This window comes from Podarcis cretensis (genome assembly GCF_951804945.1).
Source record: "Podarcis cretensis genome assembly, chromosome: 1".
In the NCBI taxonomy this organism is placed as follows: domain Eukaryota; kingdom Metazoa; phylum Chordata; class Lepidosauria; order Squamata; family Lacertidae; genus Podarcis; species Podarcis cretensis.
Window position 1 is genome coordinate 83,571,220 of NC_137170.1, and position 23,617 is coordinate 83,594,836.

The 23,617-nt window shown below is 44.1% G+C and overlaps 1 protein-coding gene across 3 annotated transcripts; it reads right to left on the minus strand.

The window, feature by feature from the left end:
* Nucleotides 1-1,831: 1,831 nt before the first annotated feature.
* On the minus strand, nt 1,832-22,384 carry LOC307204923 (membrane-spanning 4-domains subfamily A member 15-like). 3 transcript variants are annotated; one of them, XM_079957092.1, is made up of 6 exons: nt 22,003-22,379; nt 17,764-17,883; nt 8,347-8,403; nt 6,234-6,365; nt 4,641-4,754; nt 1,832-3,827 (listed from the first exon to the last, which is right to left on the minus strand). In XM_079957092.1, exons 1-6 carry the CDS (start codon nt 22,090-22,092, stop codon nt 3,705-3,707), a joined length of 636 nt encoding a protein of 211 aa, XP_079813218.1. In that variant the 5' UTR covers nt 22,093-22,379; the 3' UTR covers nt 1,832-3,704. The 3 variants fall into 3 exon arrangements, with proteins under 3 accessions (XP_079813218.1, XP_079813219.1, XP_079813220.1); XM_079957093.1 differs by having other exon boundaries at nt 4,641-4,751; nt 22,003-22,378; XM_079957094.1 differs by lacking the exon at nt 17,764-17,883 and having other exon boundaries at nt 22,003-22,384.
* Nucleotides 22,385-23,617: the final 1,233 nt, after the last annotated feature.

A 23,617-nucleotide genomic window follows, 5' to 3' on the forward strand; every position in this document is an offset into this window, starting at 1 on the left:
CTTCACACTTACAAATCCCTTTCTACCCTTTCTCTTTCCACTCTTCACCCTCTCAAAACATGCCTCCTCTTTCCGTTCCACCAACCACCTTCTCTCTCGCCTTTGCACCATGCCTTACTAGCTGGATACTGAAGCTGCTGTTTTGCAAAGCTAGGAGCCTGCCTGTCAGGAGGCAGCTGCACATGAGTGGGACTCTGTGGCAAAGCGATTTGACAGACGTATGGAAAAGAAGGGACAGTAAGACACCATGAAATGGGGAGGGTCAATGCTCTGGTGAAGCAAGGGGGACAAAATGCAGGAGGAAAAGGTGGGAAGGAGAACGAAAGTGTTTTCCTGGTACATAAAAGCACTTTTAAGCTCTCTGCCTTGCTTACTGGGCTCTGGGAAACTCTCGTGCAGGTTCTAGTGGCCTTTGTGAGATCTCGAGGAGGCCTCCAAAGCCCAAGAAAGAGTTCCTAGAACTCAGTAGGAAGGCTGAAATTGTGCTAGTTAAAACTGCATAAGTTGCGAGTTAACGGTATCCCAGAGACGCCACCATCTCCAGTCACCCTCATTCCAAGCAAACCAAAACCAAAGTGTGCCCTGGCATCTGTGAAATCTCTCACCACTTGGAGATCAGGGTGCATGTGACAATATTAAGGTCCATCTCCTACAAGTTCTGGTTGCCCTTTTCCTGAAAGGCTAAAGGTACTTCATTTCCACTCAAACCTTTTGGTCAGGTTAGATGTTATATTCGGACATCCTCACCTGGTTTGCAAAATATACCACTCCATTCCACGTCCCAGACAGATTCCTAAAGCATTGTTCTCTCTCAGGGTCCAGAAAACTGTAAAACTGGGAGGGGAATTATCATCCATGCTGCATTTCATATGCTGTGTTGCCCTACATCAGGTTGTTATGTAATATTGCCTCAGAAACTGCCTTGCTGCTTGCCTCATGCAAGTTCTGTGTGGGCTTATTCTGCTGAATTGTACAACGGCAGTTTCCTATTGCTTTAGCTTATTGGTTCAGTAGATATACATCTCTCTCTCTCTTTCTCTCTCTCTCTCTCTCACTCACTCACTCATACACACACTTGCTGTGAGATTTTTTTAAAAAATCAGCCTTGTTTCGTTATAGACAGGAGACAGAGACAGTGCACAGTAAGACCAGCTAAAACTCTGTTGCCGTATTAAGCAGCTAACCTACTATTACCTCAGATTAAGCTCTTTCAGTGCATTTTCTACAACCTTTTACTCTCCTCTGACTAGCTGCTTCAGGCAAGGTTTTACGTCAAATCAACACTTTCAGGATTCATCTACTTTACACTACAGTTCATACTTGTCCACTTTAAAACCAGTCATTGATATTATACACAGTGGAAAAGTAGGATGAGTACTCAGCATCACTGTAAGCAGGTGCAGAATAAATGCATGGGTAAAGTCTGAACATTGAATTTTAAAATGCAATGTTCACATACTGAGACCTGGGTTTGGGGCGCATAGCCAAGAAGTTAGACGCTGAAGGCATATTTGAGTGTTTTATTACTATTACACTGAGTGTTTTGTTATATTACATTCTAATAGGTGTCTTGTAAGTATGGTGGTCTTTATCTTTGAATATTAATCCACTTTGAGCATTCACAGAAATAGATGATGACTATCCCGTGCCCGCCCCCTGTCCCCCAATTCATTGGAACTCCTTCTGTGAGACAGCTATCAGGCTGCAATGAAGAGTGCAACAGGATGGTGAGTTAGTTCACCATTTTGCTCTGGGTGGAGTAAGAGCAAGCATCTGCAGGAGGGTGAATCTTCTGTTAGGGACAACAACAAAAAGTCAAAAGACAGGCGCATGTTGTTTCAGGTACATAATTTATTTTCATTTTAAAAAATCATACCCATGAAAAGCAAGATCAGACCTAGAAAGAGTGAATCAGCTGCAGACTCTAAAACCTAAAATTGTCTAGGACCATATAAACAGCTACAAGATTCAGACCTCGGTGAGGCCACTCAATATTAGGTATCCCTGTTTCACAGACAGGCATTAAATAGTCAGTAGAAATTCCCCATGAAAACATGCTCTGAAGAAACATTAACCAAGATGCTCAGAAGCCAGCGGAATGGATTCTGACCTAGCCATTCCCAGTTCCTTATAACAACAATACAAAATATCAAAAAACACTACTTGCTACTTACACAGTATTCAGTCGATAACCCGCCCCACCCTGAACAAAACCAGCAATCACCCAGCCCAGCACTCTTGGAGACCAAGAGCACGATTGACCGGGAATCTCTCTTTCTCAAGCCTTCTTGAAATGAATGGATGCCGCTCAAGAGCACTGCACAGCTTCTCGTGCAGCTCCCATTCATTTCAATAGCGCCCAAGCAGGAGGATTTCATGTTCGACTGTGTTGCAATCCTTTATTCCATTAGGCACACGGATGCTGCAGTCAGTTCAGTGGGACTCTAAGCACATCTAACAAGGTTCAGTGCTGCCACCTAAATGCCTCCATACTTGCTGCAGATCCTCTTGGGTTAAAAGTTAATTTCTTTTAAACCAACAGGGCTCACCCCCCTCCAAGTTACCAATGTAGGAGCAGAGATTAGTCCCACTTGCGCCTCTTGTTCCTGGGCCTGCCTCAAGTGCCATGGCTGACCTTGAAGAGTGTGAGGAGATGCTAGAGGTCTACCTTGAAAATCAATCTGTGCGGAATGTTGCCAAAAGTTTTCTGACGTCCGCTAACAACGGACATCATATCTTACCTCCAGGTATTAGATGGCAGTTTCCAGCTCCAGAATGACTAATGCTAGGGGAGGAGCCAATAATCCGGAATGTATACCGTGTCTGCTTTAAGCTCATCATACCTGCAAGCTATACAAAGAGAGTGTGAAGGATCCCTTTAGGGAACAAACTAGGAGAAAATTTCCCAGGAGTTGTTCTGTGGATAGTCTTAATGGATATGTATGTACACTTAACTGAAATAAATGCAGTAGTATGCAGCACTCAATAAAACTCAGCATTGTTGATGAAACTTCTGATGACCAATCAGCTTTCCAAATTGATTCCCATGAGCTGCTTTCTACAATGCACCCGTGCTTTGGAGGTGCAGAGGGGGACAAATGTAGAGATTGGGGCCAAGGCAGTCCCATATGCTGGCTACATCTCAGGAGGCTCAACTTAGGTAGAGAGTCTTTAAGAACCAGCTGCAACCCTGAGCAGTGAGCCATCCAAATCAACACCACATACTGTTTTCTCTTATATTTTGCACCAGGGTCACCAATGGAGCCAGCCAGAGGCAGAAAAACGCACTAATGACTTGCCCGTGCTCCTACATGCTTCCCTTCCGCGTTCTTCTCTGGGTCTCCAGCTGTCCTGTGACCACCCCCAATACTACACGGTCTTCAAACACACTTTAACATGTTAAGAATCCATGTGCCAAACTCATGGTGAGCTCCATAAACGGCCTATGCAAAAAAGAGGAGTCCAAATGTTACCTCCTAGTCCAAGGCAGAGCATATCAAGCCACATGCTTCTTAGCCACAGTCTAAAGCTGAGACTGTACTGGAGAAAGAAGAGAGATGGTCCCTTTGGCCTCACTGGCCTGGCAGCTGGAATACTGGCAGTAATTGACGGAACTCTGTCATGCAGGAAAGGGCCAGCGTTGACACCTCAAAATAGGTGCAGCTGGTGTGATTTCTCCATACAGATTCCTCCTCTTGAGTCTTCTACACAGTCTCTACTTTTAAATCGTAACTTACATCATTGGAATTTGGCGGATGGGTTACTGATGATTCTACAGATGCGGCCTCGGTATCTGTCCTGATGGTGTTCGGTTCAATCAATATGGCCTAGAAAACAGAAGAAATTTAAACTTGATTTCATTAGCTAGTATTATCACATTTCTTATCCCTATCCAACCAAAGCTATATTCCTATCAGCTAAAATGTTACACAATGTTACAAAGCTGATCACCAAACTGAACTTTATCCATTTATCTTCTCCCATGAACCTGCCTAGATTTGTACCTTTCCCCCCTCTCTATTCTGTGTGAATGTACCCCAGGGACAGATGAATCTATTAATTTCAATTTTCATCAGTTTCTCATTTTTTCGATTCTTAAATTCATTTTTCCACATTTCTGCATCAGTTTGTAGACACTTTTTGTTTTTGTTTTGTTTTTTTAAAAAAGAAATCATTAAAATTTCTCATAATTTTAGTGCAACATTTTCCTAATATATGCTTTTCATAATATAACACATTTTTGGAGTTGATCTTCACTAATAAATGCACTTTATGCACACTTCCCTGCAATATAATGCATTTCTGAATTTTATTTTCATGAACATATGCATTTGTAAGCATGCTTTCCCCTAATGCATGCAGTTTTAGTGCTCATTACTTGGTTTGAGAACTGCATCACAAAATTTGGAGATGTGGATTTTGAAGGATATTATTTCAGAAAGTGCAAATTAAGGAGCTTTGCATTAAAACGTGAACCAATTCCCCCACTATCTGCCCAACCTAATTGGGTCATCTTCCTCACCCTAACGTCTTGTGTATGCATTTACCTATGCAGCTGATTGAAGTGCAACTAAGACACTTGACACTCTGGTCCCCAAACACAGATGCAGTTGCAGTTCTGGTGAGAATTATGCACTTACCTCATTGGAATCAGAACGGGTTGCCCGGCACCAAAAATATGCAGTGGCAGATGCGATGCAAAATTCCACAATGGTGAATGTCAGCAATACAATGGCAATCCTGTTGCCTGTCTTCTCCAAAAAGGAAAAAAAACACAATGTTACAAAGCTGATCACCAAACTGAACTTTATCCATTTATCTTCTCCCATGAACCTGCCTAGATTTGTACCTTTCCCCCCTCTCTATTCTGTGTGAATGCAGGAAGAAGTTATTTGAAGCTGTCAACCAAATGTCAGTGAAGGCTTGTTTTTTTGCAGGTAATAAAATGTAAAGGAAGGAATTCAAGTTAGGGTATAAATCAGCTTTGATCTGGCTGTGGCATGGGTGTCTAACTGCTAATAGGAAATGAGACTCTGGCTGTAACCCTCTGCATACTTGTCTAGGAGTAACCCTTATTAAACACAGTAGGACTTACTTCTGGGTAAACATGCATAGGATTATTATCAGGTTGCCTGTGTCCTTGGTCTGAATGATTTAGCTTGAGAAAACACCCACCGCTGTACTTTCATGCCGGCTCTTTAAAGCTTTTTGGCTCTGTGTGTGTGTGTAAGTGAGACAGACAGAGAGAGACAGAGAGAGAATGTGAGATGGAAGGGGGATGGAGAGAGAGAGCGAGAGCGAGAGCGAGAGAGAGAGAGAGAGATGTTCCCTGCACAGTCTGGCTCCAGTCTCAGCTCTCAGCTGGAGACTTTCAAGATTCATGACTAATAAATAGCACCACAATGTCAGTCACCTTAGGTTCCCTCTTAAGCAGGACCTGGATTCAAGATCTGAAGCTGGTTAGCAAATGCTACTTAAGATCAGGGCCAGACCAAGACATTTTGCTGCCTGAGGTGAAGGACAAGATGGTGCCCTCCCACATCCCTCAAGCCCACTCACCTGGCAGTCGAATCTTACTTCAACACTGGCAATGGGACAATGCCTTTCATCACACCTGTGACTAGCAAGCAAATTCAAGGGGTGAAGAGAAGGCTGTGTTGCACAAACATCTCAAACAGCTCACCACCATTCCAAACCCATCAGTATCTGCTGCCTGAGGCAGCTGCCTCACTTTGACTAATGGCAGGGCCAGCTCAGATGGAATCATGGTTGCTAGCATTTACCATAGTTCATTGTGCTGATGCACTACCTAACAGCGGTAAAGGCTAGCAGGGGGAAGGCGGCGGAATGAGATTTATGTTAGAGAGAGCTGGGTGAGGGAACATGTGGGCAGTTTTCCCATAGTGAATTTCACATTGTAATGCCAACACAGAAGTGGGGCAAGCATCACGACAATAATGTGGTTCCTGAGAGTATGGATGTGTGGGCTGTGCAATGGCTGCTCTTTGAGACTGTGCTACCCACATCTTGACCCTCACCTGCCATTTGGGATCCTGACAGTCCCCACGCAGCTGGCATGCTGACTCTGTATGCTTGACAGCATTTGGAGGCACCTTAAGCACATTGTAAGTGCCAGTACATTTATATTAAAATATGCATGTACTAACCCCTCTGACGCCCCTCCCCTCGTTAATCTCAAAAAGTTATGTTGTTGCTGAGGTAGGGAAACTTACCATAACCAGAGAATAGTGATGATTATCATCGTAATGAAATGGCCCATTTTTGCTCAAGTCTACTATAAAAGTCAATATTCCAAGTAATGCAAAGATGGCACTGATGATATTCATGGCTTGGGAGCCTTTTACCTGAAAAACATAAAACACTGAATGCAGGCTATTTGCGAGGAGGGATTCTGCTATTTAAAGTGGTAGCAAAGTGCAGGAGCTGCCATCCTCTTCTATAGTCTTTGCTTAGGAACTCCAGTCTCTCAATTCCAATGTCAAGTGAGTCTCATGATGTCAAGTGAGACTCATGATGTGAAGCACCCAGAGAGTGGATCTGGCAGCCACGGAAGCTGCTTAGGCTGAAAGACACAAATGGCAGCTTTGGAGGGAGCTGAAGGCGGCATGATAGAGACATCACTGCCTGTGATGTACACTGTTTTGTCTCGCTGTTATCTCTGCTCAAATAGGTTTTCTGAAACACTCCTCACCCTCCGTGCATCCCTGAAGAGAGACAATAGGGGTATATGAACGCCGTCAGCAGCAAGGCCTCTGTTGTGTGCTATTGTCTGCCTCCAGCTCTGGATCACCCAAGAAGAATATATCAACTTTCCTCTGCTTGAAACTCTCACCCTCTCCACAGCAGCTTCATCTGGGTTCCCGGAGATTCAAAACCTCACTACAAAGGCATTCTTCAAAGTTCTTCCCATAAGACTAAGAACAACTTCAGATGCAGCCCCATCATCCTCTGCATGCTTACTCAGATATAAGCTCAGCTGAATTCAGTGAGGGTGAGTCCTGTGGCATTGAATTTAAAGTGCAATCCTATGCATATTTACTTGGAGGTAAAGAGTGGGACTTACTCTTATATAAGTGGATATAAGACTGCAGCCCTAATCTAGTAGATCTAAGGGAACCAGCAGCCCTCCAGCTGTTACTGGACTCCAGTTCCCATCAGAACCAGCCAACATGGCCAGTGGTGATGGATAATGGGAGTTGTAGTCCAACAGCAGCTGCAGGGCCATTCTCAATTTTCCTCTCCTTACCTAAAGCTTTGTATTTACAATAATTCACAGGGATGGACTGAAAAGACCTTAGAAGGACATGCCAGAAAGTAGAACAGTGCTTCTCGCTCTTGTAGGAAACATGATATGGAGAAGCTGTAAGGAAGATGACTAAATACTGGGCCACAGGAGGGCAGATTATCCTCCACACCCTCTTCCTCCAAGTGGTACAAGCCTCTCACTCTGTCCAATTTGTGGCTAGTCCATATGGAATATATGGCAACTCAAAAAGGAGTGCAATAATGCCACAAGAAATAGCCCCTGTCCTGCCCTGTCCCGCCGTTTCATAAATATCTACCACAGTATCCTTTGCACATATTGCATAGCTCTTGCTAGCCCTACTCCCCATTATAAAACCAAGCTTCAGCAAGGCAGCTGCATCATCTACCCTCAGACCTGGGTAAATGCCCCTCTGTATTGTACTGAGCCTTTCAATGCTGCGCAAAAACCCTATATATAAAGCAGAGAATTCCCGTGCAATAGGACCACATATATTTCATGGAAGCCAGGTGTAGCAAACCTATGGCCCCCAATATGCCTTTGGACTCTATATCCCATCAGCACCAGCCAACCTTGCTAATAGCCAGGCACGATGGGAGTTGTAGTTCAACAGTATCTGGAGGGCAACAAGTTCCACTTCCCTGATGCAATCTGATCAGGGCTGAAATCAGGCTTTGAATGGGACTTTCTTTAACCTCAGAATCTACTTTCACTTCAGATTATTGTTACAAAGTCTCCACTATTTTTCCATTGCATTTATATTCCATCTTTCCTCCAGGAAGCTCAAGTAGCACATATGGTTCTCTCCCCCACCCCTCCCACAACCTGTCCTCACAGCAACCCTATGAAGTAAGTGAGGCTGAGAAATAGTGATTGGCACAAATTCTCCTCCTGAGCAAGGATTTGAACCAGCATCTCCTCAGTTCTAGTCCAATGCTCTTAACCGCTACACCACAACACACTGTTGCTCAGTTGATCCCAGAAACCTGCCAAACCTTAGCTGTTCATCTGAGGTGAGCAGAGTTAGACTACAGTTAAAAGAACGGCTGACTTCAACTCACTGCACACTCTGTAGGGCTCTTCTCAGCACCAATTGAGAGGCATCCGGAGACAATGAACTGTTTGGGAGGAAGGAAACAAGTGTGTAATTGATAGTCATGTTAAAGGCAGTTACCCTTCCCACAATCACTGGACCCACCTTAGAAGGCTGTGATAGAAATGAAGAGGAAGATTGGTATCATCCTTGCTGGCTTTTTATTTATTTTTAAGGATGGTTTGTTCAAGGGAGAAAGCCTATTATAGCCTCTTAACCACATGTAGCAAGGTTGCCCCATCATCTGGCCAGGTCAGATTTCCCGCATGTAAAAGATCTCTACTGTCTGGGATAGCTGATCTTCTTACAGCTCACTTAACATCCCCATCGTCTACTTCAATGTTCCATTCTGGGCCTCAAAACTAAGACTATTTCTGTACTTTCTCTTGGCAGGCACTTCATACCTCCAAAAGGAAGTTGGAGGCGCAAGATGAATGAGGCCTGACACCTCTGAGCCTAGGCAGAGCCACCCCCCAGAATGATGGTTGATCAAGTGATAGCTCAAGTGACTGGGGTGATGCGGAGCCATGCTATGGATTCTCTGCTTCGGAGCCACAGAAAGAGTGTAGTGCATTTGATGCCGTTGATTTTAGAGCTGAGATGAAACTTTTGGTTTTGTGAGTGTCAAAAATAAAACAAAATAAAGTCAAATAAAGAGAAAGAAAGAGAAAAAAGAAGTGTCCTATTTTTGCAGTTTTCAACACTTGTGAACATATCTGACATTGACTTTAGCCCTCTTCAAATGGTTTATATTTGAGTTAAGTGACCACAAAAAGAGGGAGCTGTGGGTACAAGCATACTAGACCACCCCTGTTGCCTAGCCTTCTGCAAATCGGGTGGTGGTGGTGGTAAATGTATGAACAGAGGAGCCTGCTTTTTGGATCTGTTAGGATTCTATTTCACACACAGGAAGACTCCATGAGTACAGGAGGCCCCTCACTTTGTAGATTCAGCTTACAACTCATGGAAGGTGATGCGAACAGCATCAGCGGTGTGGAATTAGTGCCCTATGCACACCATCGTGAGTTTAGCTAACTCACATACGGAATATTCGAAGAGGGCTATTGTCTCAATGCTGAACTTCTCTGACCCATTTCCCTTTTCATCTGTTGCCCTCACAGTCTTCTTTAGCCTCTTTTCCCCACACTGCCGCTTATTCCAATGGTAAACCATTTTATTTTGTCAATGGTTACACAAAGAAGGTGTGCAACTCTTATGCAATGATGTCAAGGAAGCTTGAAAACAAGAGAACCCATTGATCACCTCAGACAAAGTGGCAGCGGCTGAGGACTGTGAGGGCAGAAAGTATCAAAACAATCTGATTACTCAGTGAGACAAGTATCCTTAGCAGTCCTTTGTCTGGCTGTGTTAATTTCAAGGTGAATGTTTGTCGGAGCCCTAATCAGGGCAGGAGTGAAGAACAAATGCATCTTGGGGAAGTGGTTTTGCAGAAACAACTTAAGGGTGATTTCATACATGAGGCTTAAATAATCTTTGAACCTCTCCATTGCTCAACCATGGCCAATTTTAATCAGGCTATGCCAGCACTTTCAGACTACTCCTAGGGTGCCATTGCATAGGCTGGCAATGTAGAAGCCTAGCATTTTAATTCTCCACAATGCCCCAGAGTAACATGATATCAGGGGCATGGCAGGCAATTTATCATGGGGGCTTGAAGCTGCCCATTGCCACCTGAAGCCTGAAGCCTGAAGCCAGGGGCACCCTGTATGAGGAGGAGGGGCACCAGAAAGCCCTCTGCCAAGGGCCCCTTCAGATTTGGAGATGGCTCTGTTAGAAAGCAGAATCAAGGCTTTTACAATATACGTGTGCATTCTGCGCACCTTAGGTTTCCCATTCGCATCCCATTGCAATCTAAAGCAAGGATCACTTTAAGCCTCACACACAAAAAGGTAAAAGACCGCACAGAAGGACACCAATAAACAGCAAAGGAAAATTGAGCTATAGAATGAGACCACCCAAGGCACGTAAGTTGTATGAAGTGGATGGAGAATGGAAGATGTGTGTGAACAGACTGCAAGGTGAAAAACGAGATGTTGATGAAACTTCTCAGAAAAGACAGTCACAGGTTTAACAGTAGGAGTGAACGTTGGCAGTGCACCCCACCCTAACCTCACCCATTGCTAGGCAGCCATTTCCCCATGCACTTGCCCTAAAGTAAGGTCAGGGTGCACCCACTATTGTCTGTATGATCTGCTATAGAAAGTAACTTGCAGAAGCAGCATTTTCAGATCACATTTCATGAACTGCATTTGTTTAGCACTCCACACTTTTTCCTTTTCTTTTAAAAAAAAGTGTAAACATGTGGGTTTCAATACAGAAGCAAAGACTTATCATCTGGCCAGAATTCTCATGCAATTTCTTCCCTTTCCATAGCCCTCGGTCCACCCCTATCCTGAACCTAGTTACTGGTGTATTTTTAGTTTCCTTGTACAGTGGTACCTCTGGTTACGTACTTAATTTGTTCCAGAGGTCCGTTCTTAACCTGAAACTGTTCTTAACCTGAAGCACCACTTTAGCTAATGGGGCCTCCTGGTGCTGCCGTGCCACCACCATACGATTTCTGTTCTCATTCTGAAGCAAAGTTCTTAACCCGAGGTACTATTTCTGGGTTAGCGGAGTCTGTAACCTGAAGCGTATGTAACCTGAAGCGTATGTAACCCGAGGTACCACTGTACTGCAAAGTTTGTGTCCACTGCATCCATGCAACTTCCGCCAGACACCTTAGCAACCCATCTGCTCCTCAAACTGGTTCTTTCCCAATTCTTCCTTGAAATTGCAGGAGTGCAATCTTGTGCAGTCTGCCATTAATAAGGAACAACAGCTTAGGCTCACAAATCCAGGAGGAGGAGGAGGCACATGTGTACAGGGAGGGAGGGAGGGAGAGATTTGATTCAGTATGCATTTAAAGCTGAACGTATCAAATTCATACGCTATCCTTCAAAATTCACACATCAGTTCTCCACCCCAAAAATGCTTCCAAGAACACATACATTAGGGATAAGAATGGAGGTATTCTTGAAAAAGAACATACAAAAATGCATTATATCGGAGTGGGGGGAATTGCTCGACAAAAATGTGTACATTATTCAAAACTGCATATAAAAATGTGTTTAATGGGAGAAATTGGCACTAAAACACTGTTGAATTTTCAAGAGGATTTTTAAAATTATTACTGCAAAAAGCAGACAAATGAGTTCAAAATTAGAAAAATGAGAAACTGAGAGGACCAAAATTGACAGATCCTTCCATTCCTATATGGGAAATCTGTACTGAAGCAATACAAGATAAAAATGAACCAGAGATGAACTGGGGGGGGGGGGGAGAGAGATAAAATGCTGCTGTGGCCACACCCCTGGAAATAAAAAGGAGTTGCTTTTTGACTGGGATAATAAGAGCTTAACTAAAGATTACAGGGAATGCATTGTGGCAGACCAATATCTGCCCCCTTCATCTCCTTGATGATGTCACTGTGATTAATATTTCCCCACTCCACTTAACTGGCAGCTACAGAGGATGGGGAAATAAATGCTTGACAGCATGATGTCATTTCACATGTTGATCTGAAATGTTTATTTGACATTACTGGTGACATGCATATGGCAGGGCAGGGCGAGTCATGTAAGCTGGCAGCAGCTATGTGCCCTATTAACTTCTGATTAGGCCCTGAAAGTGGTAAATATATCAGAAGAGCAAAATTCTCTCTACATTTGAATACTGAATATTCAAAATATTGATTGAATTTCCCCAAACTTTGTCAAATGATTTGAAGCATAGAATTTATGCATGTTGAGGAAATAGCAGGAGAGTCCACAAAGATCTCAAAATGCATTTGCTATCCCTGATCCTAAACCATTTTTCCCGCCATGAATTAAGTCCAATGGGACTTCTTAACAAGTATGCTTAAGGCTGCACAATAAGCAAATGGTTAAGTAAGAATTCTTGCTGTCGTTCCTCTTCCATTAGAGGGTGGCAAGCTGGTGGAGAGGAGGAAGATCCACAAAGAGGCAGGGCCACAAGGCGGCACTTTTCTGGGGTGGTTGCATGGTGACATCGTAACAACCACCACAGAGAAGCCATACTGCATATCAGCTTGTACAGATGGTAACCCAACGTGGATCCTGATTAAATTATGTGCTTGCTGTCTGCATGCAGGTCAAAACTGGCACTAGCTAATCCTGTGCTTTCCTTCTTCAATGCTCCTTCTCTCATGCAGCAGGAGAAGGTGTTGAAAAGCCACAGAGAACTCTTGTCTTTTAAAACACCTATTATGATGTTTAAGTGGGAATAGACAGGGCCAGAAGGCAGGCTTGAATCAGTGCTTGGAAGGAATGAACTAATTCAGAATAACTAATTCACTGAATTTTAAAAAATCTCTGAATTACATCTGAAAGAAGCTGTTATAATTTCTGGGTGAACACGAATTAAGTTCCTTTTGCTGTGGAACTCTGGGCAATTTCTAATTCAATGAAATTTCAATTCTTATAGGGTTTCATCACCCCTAACTCTGTTTGTTTGTGGCCAATGCATTGACCATTTTCACCTATTTGAAAAGTGATGCTCCTATTTAAGCTTAAATAACACAATTGTTGGGGGTAATAAATAAAGCAATTGCTGACATTACACAGTGCGTGCTTTCTTAGACTTTTTGAGTATGTTTTACATTTTAGCAGAGCAGCTTGTAAAACTCTGAAGGCTGGGGGGAAATGCCAAGGATGACGTGAGCAAAATATGAATTAAAGGGTCATAGAATCATAGCACCATGGAGTTGCAAGGGACCTCAAGGGTCATCTATTCCAACCCCCTGAAATGCAGGGATCTCAACTTGAACTGTACTTGATTCTTTTTGGGAGGGGTGCAATGCAACTAATTCCTTTTTAAAATGAACTTTCCGAGGACTGGCTAGAATTCACGTTATTCACAGAGCACTACTGAAAACACCTTTCTGAGGGGCCGGTTCTACTATCAGGTAGGGTGGAGTCATTGCCTCAGGCAGTAGAACCCCTGAGCCCCTCAGCCATTGTTCACTGTTGGTGATCAGAGCTAAATTTGCCGCAGGCCTGTCAATATACCCCCTGAACTAGCCTGCTGCCCTCAGGTGCACTGCAGGATGCTATCGCATCGACAGCATTGAAGTAAAGTTCAACTGCCAATCTAGTCAGCATCAGTACACAGAATGGGTAGAGACACCATCTTATGTTCTGTCTCAGACAGGGAAAAATTTGGGGCTGGCCCTGCCTTCCCCAGCATCAACGTCTGAATACCCGTGAAGTGTTTTTTTTGTTTATTTTTAAGCCAAAGGGTCTTTCAATCTAACTGCTCATGTTCTGCCATGTCACTCTGAAGATGGCAGCTCTGCCCAGTCAGTGAACTGCACCCTTCAACCCAACAAGATCACGTGCACAGAGAATCCAGTAAGATCCCATCTGGACAGTTTTGGCACTAGGTGGCACTGGATTTAGTTGCGGCTGGGTGAAGTCTGCAATTGCTGCTCTGCAGTGGCGTAGCGTGGGGGGTGCAGGGGGGGCCGGCCGCACCGGGCGCAACATCTGGGGTTAGGGCAAATCCACGGGTTAGGGGACGCAAATCCACGGGTTAGGGGGCGCAAATCCACGGGTTAGGGGGCGCAAATTACTTGCCTTGCCCCGGGTGCTGACAACCCACGCTACACCACTGCTGCTCTGGTCTTGTTGGAGAGAGACAGGAAAGTTCTTGTCTAGCTCACTGGACTCTGTCTCCTCTAAGCCAGTGATTCGTAAACAGCCTCCTCACTTGCCTGCTCCATCCCTCCTAGCAATAGCCTTTTAGTTGGACCCAATGCCAGCATTAGCAACTGCTTGCATGCTGAGTAAAGGTGGCCAGGAGTCAGAGAAGGAGGTGCGGGGAGAAGGTCTCCCTCCACCGAGGTAAAAGGGCCAGAGGAGAGAAACCGGGAATAAAAAGGGAATGCATAGGTGAGAGAAACTGTTCTGGGAATGAGAAGTGGCTGTAAAAGGACCAGGGAAAATGGGTGACAGAAACTGGAAATTGTGGGATATGGTACTAGTGTGAAAGGAGAATGGGAGATGAAATTACAGGAGATTTTTTAAAAAAAAAAAACACATTGAGAGGGAATGGGGAGAGAAATATATAAAAGAAAAAGCCTTCTTAATGGATCAGAGAGGCTGTCACAAATAGCTCCAGAGCAAAGGTCTGTACTTGAGGAAAGCTTAGGTACAGAACCCTTGCCATTAGGAAAATGCTGGAGCAAAGAATTTAGGAATGTCCAAAGATGGATTAGATATTAGTAGGAAATGATGTCAGTAATTGCCAGCTGATTATGCCATTTGCCACCTGATTCTCCATTTGCCACCATTTTGTGACTGTTGGGGCTCAGTAATGTTAGCCCTGAGAGCAGAAAAGGTGAGAACCTCTTGCTGTAGGTCTTCTGTGACATAAAACCATGGTTCTGGGCGGGCTCCTTAATGCTAGCTGGAAGGCCTGCACAGGTCTAATGAACTTTTAGCCTGGCAATGGACTTTTTAAAAATACTTCTATTATCCAGAGACAAATATTGCTTTTTTATGCCAAGTCTTTTTTATCCCAAGTCTTAGGGTCACTCCTTCAAAAAGAATGAATTCACTATCTAATACTGAAGTTATTTTGGTTGCCTCAGGAGATGGAAAATAGGTGGCAAATGTACAGACATTCACTGGGATTTTTTATGTTATCACAATTCCAACCATACCACAACAACCATCTCACTTTGGTTTGGTTTTTCAAGGTTTATGTATGTGAAATACTTGCTAATCTTTTACAAAGCTTTGGAGGTGACATTTTGTCATAAGATGCTTGATTCTGCCATTGACAGAAAGAGATTTTTTTTATATAAAAAAAACTTAGGGTTGAAGGCACATTTTATCCTTTCTGTAAAAAAAGAACTAGTTGTGAGACTTGGAAACATTTTATATGACTGTGTGTTTTCACTTTATTTCAGTTACTGAAAATCCAAAATTACTGCTGTTTTTTCAGCATGAACTGCAACAACTAAGTTTTTAATAGGCTATACCGTTCTGCAGTCTTACATTCCCAAAGCCCTTTTACATGTTCCATGTTGTTGGAAGAGAGGACTATGAGTTGATGTTGCCGTCACTTAGTGTGGACAGGCACTACATTATCGAAGATAATGTAGCCACCCTTTGGTACAACAATCATGGCTGTTAAATGGTAATTTAGACTGCTGCAGTGGAAATTATACCTGCCTATTACCTGATGACTGATTCTGTGCTCCAGGCCCCAACCCCTGGAATCTCGCACCACTTGGAGATTGAGGTGGCATGTAACAATATCCTTTAAAAAATACCCTCAGGCCAAACCCCAAATAAGACCAGTGTGGCTCTCAGACCTGAACCCCTGAACCTATTTACAGAAGGTGCTTGTAATTACCAATCTTTTGGACTGGAACATAAGCCTCTCTAAGGCTGCCACCCACAGTAGCTATACTGTATAACATTTGACAGAACTGCTGCATATCTTCTTTTGAGTAGTTCAATGTTCATAATTTCAAATTACAGTGGTACCTCTGGTTAAGAACTTAATTTGTTCCGGAGGTCCGTTCTTAACCTGAAACTGTTCTTAACCTGAGGTACCACTTTAGCTAATGGGGCCTCCCACTGCCACTGCCGTGCGATTTCTGTTCTCATCTGTTCTTAACCTGAGGTACTACTTCCGGGTTAGCAGAGTCTGTAAACTGAAGCGTATGTAACCTGAAGCGTTTATAACCTGAGGTACCACTGTATGACTCAGGAAAACTACACACGTTATACAACAGTGTGTAAAGAAGCCCTGCTCAGTGTGTGTTTGTTTGTTTGTTTGTTTTAATGAAAAGTTGCCTCAGGAGGCTGTGATTTTGAGGGGAGTAGCAAAGGTGGTGTTATGCTTCACTCTTTCCTTGCTGGCTAATTTTCTGTTGCAACATTGCTCCTTCCAAAGCTGCTTTCTCCCTATTCCCCTAGGGAAGAAAAATCCCATTTTGATGTCTGGAAACCAAGGGTAGCACATCCTGTTTTGCTGTTTGAGAAGAAATGGGGAATGCCACCCTGCCTGCGCCCCACTGCCCCTGCCCTAGCATCTCTTACCTAGGTTGTGCAGTGGCAGTGTGAAGCAGCAGCGGCAACAGTAGGTTCCAGCAAGACTTCTCAAGATCTTGCCAAAATCTCGCGAGATCTTGCCGGAAATCAGTGCTGAGTTCAGCACCACCTCTTCACCTGTAGTGGAGGGCAGGTGATTTTGTACACACACACACTGCTTAGCATCCGTTTCCCCCTGCCACTTCCCAACTTGAAATTTAAGCCTTCCAAGAGTGCTTTTCATTTCATTTTAGTCAGAAATTAATTAAACACATGTTCATATAGCGGGTAGTTTGCACCTGAGGGTTCATGCATTTCTGTGTAATTCTGCATGGAGACCCAAATAAGACATCTTTGGGTGACAAGATGTAAAACAGACTTTTCTGCAGAAAGGGCATTGTGTCTTTGGAGTTTTTGACATGTTTGTTTAAGTTTTGCACAGATTTTGTGGGGGGGAAACCACACACATTCTAGACAGTGTCAGATTTCTCTAACATGAAATTTCCCAGAAGTAAAATACTAAATTTATCCTCAGGAATTTAGTCTAAGGATTTCAGCACAACACAAACTTTACATATACAATCATTTCTGTCTTTGCTCTCAAGAATGAGAAAGAGAGCATCTGAAATGGCTTGATTTTCATTTTTGATTTTTAAAATGTAAATTGGAATCTCCTCAAAATGAAAATGTTTTCATTTTTAGTTGCACTATGCTAACAATACATTATAACGAAAAGAAAAGAATTCTGAACACTTCAAAACAAAACTGAAGAGGGTGGGAGGGAGGGAGGCAAGGAAGTCCAAATTTATAACATATTTTTTAACATAAAGGACATTTTTAGGCAAAACACTTAATGAGTTTCAAAATGGATTACACACTTTTGAAAGATGAAAAACATCACCTCTGTTGTCATTATAAACCAAGAGAGTATCTGATGGCTTCACTCCGCAGCATTGCCTGAAATCTCCATTAGGGCTGTAATCCTACACCCACTTGCCTGGGAGTAAGCTCCACTGAACTCAATGGAATTTACTTCCGAGTAGACAAGACTAGGATTGCGCTGCAAATCACTCTAATCCGGGAGTTTTCTGATGGCTCTGCAAACTTTTCCTTCAACAGCTGATGCCCCTTCCAGGTTGTTACTATCTCTTTCTCACACTGGGCATGCCAACTCTCTTTCCACTCTTTCCTTCCTCGCTCTTCCACCTCACTCCCCATCTTCCCAGGGGGGCTTGTCCAGTCCCATGTGCGATACTCACGGATGCTCCTCCCAAGAAGGGGATCTCTCCAGACACAAAGTAAGAGGTATATACACTGGTCAAGGTGCTGAGAATGATCCCAAAGCTAATGTGTATGAAGCCAGTCATGATCTGGATGGTCTGTGGGAACAATCAGGGGAATAATACTCGGCACTTGATGGACTAAATTAACATTCACACACACACACCCCTTAATGATTACACCAACTTCGAAGGACTGACGCCAGAGAATCTTCTGAGCTGATCTTTTTAATGGTAAGATCACTATTCCTTACGTTCTAGGGCATCTTTCTGCTGAGAAAGTGCTTCACAATTTTCATCTATTTCATTTGACTTTGTGTATCAGGAGATCTTTATGTTCTAAGCACTTCTCGACTGTTCACCAGTATAGTTAATGTCATCTGGTAACTAAATGGAAGCTGACATTTACAAAATCTGCTCTAATTAACACTTCCGTATTGTTCAGATGTTGGCAGAGGAGGAGGACATCCCACTAAAATCTACTCCAAGCCAGGCTGAGCTGATCCAGGTGTACCTATGAGCAAGTAAGAGAAAGTGAGATTTGGAGGAGGGGGTTTGTGACCACAGCAAATCCTGTTGGATGATTGTTTGGATTGTTCCTAGGACTCCCAGCAGGCAATGAATTTTGGTCTTTTGGTTAACTCAGAATCAGCCAGATTATGGGAGATAACAGAGGATGTATGCAGAATGTATTCAAATAAGCTGGATTCAGGTCACCAGCCATTTATGATAGGGCCACATCTATCTATCTATCTGCAAACATCCTGGTTTTACCACCTGCCTGGCACAGCAAAAATGGGAGGTGGGAGATACGTAGCAGGCTGAAATTTATGACTGGTGGGCTGTGTTTAGCTGGGTCATAAATTACACAAGGCTATTCTAAATGAGGCATTGGAGAATATCAACTGAAATGTGTTCTTCTGCCCTGGCCTGTACACAGGGGACCATGTTTATCTGGTTTGCCACTGCTCTGGATTTTGTGAGGTATGTGTAAAAGGACTCTGTTAAATCCAGTTTTCAACTCAAATTGCTGCTGGTTGTACAAATATTAAAAGTTTGGGTAAGAATAAACTGCCACCATGTTACAGCCAAAGAAACCGCAGCAATACTGTAACATAAGCCTCTTGCATTTTGGTCAGCTGGATAGACACTGATCAGGGCTCATAATATGAGGAAGATGTTTCAATTTGGAGCCTGTTTAAAGGCAGAAAAAGCAAAAAGGATTCTTAAGGACCACCAAGCTTGTGCCTGTCTGCCTTCTGGGATCTAGTCTGTTTTAGGGCCATTCTTCTGTCCTGGCATTGGCTGACAAGCAGCTGAAGGAAAAGGGCCAGGAAAACTTAGACAGGTGCAAGGAGGAAAAGAAGGTAGCAGCCGTCAGAAGGTAACTGACAACATTACATGTTGGGGCTGAGTTAGTCAAAGTGGTTCCCTCTAGATGTTGATGGATTACAATTTCCATCAGCCCTAGCCAGCTGTGACCAATGATTAGGGATGATAGGAATCATAGTCCACAATATATGGAGGGAACCACTTTGGCTACCTTTGGGAAAGGTGCACATGAAAATAGTGTTTCTAGGGGTGGAGGGACAATATTTCTTCAGCTAGGTATCCTCACAGTAACAAGTAAGAAACAACAACACTGTGAGCATAAGGAAAGGCGCCACTAGGTGACAAGTCTGACACCTTTAGAGTCGCTAAATCACTTTTTCAAAGTTAAAGGACACTGTTGAACTATACTGATGCATCTGGTGAAAATGGCAGGTGTCTGTGAAATTACAGGCCAGGCCACATCTTCACTGCTGGTGAATCAGGTCCCACTTGGTAGAGCATCAGTTTCACTGGCTCAAAACCAAGTAGAATTTGCCATCCACAGGAGATTACCACTTGCATCTACGCCACACACTGCTGAATGACTGGGACAACCCCTGACCAAGGTTTCTGAATTTGCTTTACAAATAACCTGATATTTGTTAGCCTCCTTTCCTCCTTTTTAAATGTCTGTCTGTCTGTCTGTCTGTCCGTCTGTCAGCTGGGGGGGGGCGGAATTGTGTGCCTCTCATTTTTTTCTGAACATAATCTTCATCTCAGTGCATTTGTGCTTCCATGCAATTGTGCAGATTGTGCGGCTCGGTAAGAGAGAACAAGGTACACCGTATGAATTGCATTTGTGCCAACAGATGGGCAGGAAGACTAGGGCTGCAATCGCATGCCCACTTTCCTGTGAATAAGCCCCATTGAATGCAGTGGGACTTACTTCTTAGTAGGCATGTGTAGGATTGCACTGTAAATGTAGTTCTTTTCAGCATGGTGCAGCCTAGCACAGCAGTGTGCTGACATCAGTTCCTCTGACAAGAGGCTATTTTTGTGGTGACCCAAAGCACTCTTCTAGCATATCTGTTGCCTCACAAGCCCACACGCTCTGGTTGGGAGCTGGGCTCTGTTCATAAAGGGAGTCGGTGTTGCTGGTCTGGGAAATCCCAGCACAGCAGCATACCTATTTTTAGAAGGTAGGGAAAAGTCTGTTTCCATGCTTTCATAATTCACTGTAGCACTAATGCATCAAATCAGCCATGAGATTTCCCTTTGTAAATGTGCTGGACTCTCATTTATTCTGAACCTGTGCAGGACCAGTACACGTGAGTGTGTAGTAGACACAGCAGTTACTTTCTATGCAGATTCCAACTGATATGGCCGTGTGCTTAAGCTATTGTCTTAAAGGCAGCCCCATGCATTTTGTCTTCTTACAACTGCAGAATAAGAAACCTTTTCATGTGCATAAAGAGAGTGGCATGGAATCCGGGCTGTATAAAGACATTGTACTGAGCAGATCCACTCAGTAATGTGGCCCTAAAGCCTTCTCTTTCCCCAAAGTGTTGCCCTATGTCTTGCTATCTTCCATCAGTCTGTAAAGAGGCAGGAAAGGAAAGAAGGGAGAAGGCTGTTGGGGGGAGGGTGTACTGCTGCTCCTTATTATCTGCAAACCATTGCAAGAGTGTTCTGACTCTGCCTTTAACATTCAGAACAAGGCAAGGCTGAAAAACTCACTCTGCCTCTAGGATCAGTGCCAAGGCTTGTTTTGAGTCACCACTCACCAAGACTTAGCCATGGAACCCATTTTAAAAGCTAGTTCTGAGCTCTGGCAGGAGTATGTAGATTAATAGTGAGGAGAAGGCCTCTGGGCATGTGCAAAGTATTCACACCTACAAACACACACCATATCTGGAATTAGTGTTCAGGGACCCAGGTCAGCTTTGTAAACAGTCCAATTTCCCCCATCAGACTGATGCAAGGATAGACACCTGTGCCCCCACTTCCCCGATGTTGATGGACTTCAGCTGCCAATGGTCAGGGATGAAAGGAGCTGTTGTCTAGCAAGATCTGTAGGACCACAGGTTCCCCACCCATGGTCGATCTAGTCCAGTATTCTGTTTCCAATTGCAATCAGCCCATTGTGTCTCAAAAACTCAGAAGCAGGGCATAAAAGCAATGGCCCTCCCTTGTCTGTCCCCAACACCAGGCATTACGGGGTATACTGCCTTTGAACATGAAGGCTCCATTTAGTTGTTGTAGCTAACAGTGATGGACACAGCAATTCTCTCTCGCAAATAGTGGTGCTAGGATTTGATCCTGTTCCACTGCCTATTTCTGCCTTTTGTGCTGTGTTGCTAGAGCGATGCTGCTCACTTCCTTCATGTACCGAGGCACGAATGCTCATCTGTCCCCTCTCCTAAAATTGATGCTGAAGTCTGCAACCCCGTAGCACACACCAGGGCACCGGGCATTTTAGAGCGACCAACAGGATCTTTTCCCACTTTCCTTTCTGGCTGCAGGTTACTGCTCCTTGGGAATATTTAGCATATGAATACACACACATACACAAAACCACGTCCTGAGAACGAGCTTCTCTCAAAAAGCTATTCCCTTTCATCTGAGAGACATAATAAATTCCCAGGTTAGTTTTAGGGACCATAATGATTAGCCGTCCTGATGTTTCTCCACCATCCCCCGTCCTGCTTCTCTCTCTTTCTCTCACACATGCTTAATTCAGAAACAGGAGTGATCTAGAATACCACTGCCCCCTAAGTTAGGAGATCGGCTGCCATTTCAGGGGAATCCACCCCAGTCCTCTCCATCCTCCTCCTCCTCCTCCTCCTCCCCCAATATCCCAGCTCACCTCCCTCCCCAAAGTGCCTCCCCCACCGTTCTGTCACTCACCCCCAGCACTCGATTCTTCCCTTTGGGAATGGTTTCCACTGTGTACATCACAGTCCTTCTCCCCAGCCGGAAGGTCCCCATTCCCTGCATGGGAACTAGCTGGCGCGTTTGCTCCCAAGCCTACTCGGTCCCTAGCAACTGAACACTCAGCTGCATCAGCCCCACGCAGGCTGAGCATGGATGGCAGCTCGCTTGGCCCGGTTGCGCTCAGCTCCAGCACTCTCTCTTCGAGGGAAAGGAGAAAGAGTGGTCTTATTGGCTTCTGTCAGTGGTGATGTCACACACAGTCGGATATGCTGCAGAAAAGGCAGAACGGGGTGGTGGTGGGGGGGATTCATTCCCTCTTCCTGATGCTGTTGCTGCTCATAGGTAAATCCTGCTTCTGCCAGAACTGCTTCCTCAGCAAGCACAAAGGCAAAACCAGGGGTGGGTGGGTGGGTGTTTTGCATGATACTACCAAATTCCAGGGGAAATACATGCTTAGTCTGGAGAGGCGACACTGATGAAAATCCCTGTGACAGGAGTTTGCTGCAAACAGAGATGGAAAACTGGGAACATGAGGTACCAAGGAATTGGTCAGAAGACCCTCCTGCACCAAAGGAAAAGATTCTTGGATCTTCTCCATGGCAATGCAAAATCTACCTTGAAATATCGCTTTTGTTTTATTCATTTGCCACATTACATGTATATAATGCTTTTTCTCTCAGAAACTTAAGGCAATGTACATTGTCTTCCTCACCCCAGTTTTATCCTCACAAAACTCTTGTGTGGTCAGTTAAGCTGTGAGGTGGTGACTGGTCCAAATTCATCCAGTGAGCTTCATGGCTGTTGAGTGTTTTGAACCTAGATCTCTGTAATCCTTGCCTTGTGACACTAGATCGCCCTGGTGCATCTCATCTAAATATGAGATAGATGGCGCAATCTTATAAACGCCTACCCAAAAGTAAGTCCTGCTGATTTCAGTGGGACTTGGTTCCAAGTAAGTATGCTTAGGATTACTGCCTGAGTTGTCTCTTTCAAAGTCATTGTAGCTTCTGACTCGGTCCTGCCACAAAGAGAAGTTTGTGTCTTTGTTTTTGTTGCCAAAAGAGATCTGCAGAGTATCTAATTTCTGCCTGTGGCATCCTGTGGCCTGGATTCCATTTGCTGAGGTTGTGTGGATCTAATCAGCCTTTGGGTGCTGCAGGGAGTTCCAAGAATTATATTTCATTCTAAAGCCAACCAGGGATCCCCCTTTCCCCCTGGCAATGTGCCAGAGGTATTAACTTGTGGTAAGTAGATACAACTCCTCCACCTGATTAGGACAGGTTAAGGCATTAATTTGGAAAGAATCAGGTGAACATTCAAAGTTAATCCATTTTAATTTCAGATTGTTTATTTCCAAACTAAAGCCCTGCTGTACTACCAATGGTCCTGACGGAGCTTGATGAGGCCTAGCAGCAGCTCCTCCACCAAACTAGGTTAAGAAGTTCTGAGTGACGTCTCACATTCCTGAGGCGTGGCTAAGATTTCACAGAGGGGAGTGGTTTTGCTCTGTGTCTGTTCTGTTCCGGGCTTCTGACGGAGAAAGAAGCAAAATGAGCGCTTTGTCGCTGGGAAATCTCTGAACTGTTTA

Coding starts and splice junctions, on each gene's coding strand:
- LOC307204923 (XM_079957092.1), bottom strand. CDS start 22,092: ATGCAGGGAATGGGGACCTTCCGGCTGGGGAGAAGGACTGTGATGTAC. Junction 8,404..17,763: donor CCTTCTTGGGAGGAGCATCC/GTGAGTATCGCA, acceptor CCTCCCAAACAG/TTCATTGTCTCCGGATGCCT. Junction 4,755..6,233: donor ATCACTATTCTCTGGTTATG/GTAAGTTTCCCT, acceptor TCCTTTTTGGAG/AAGACAGGCAACAGGATTGC.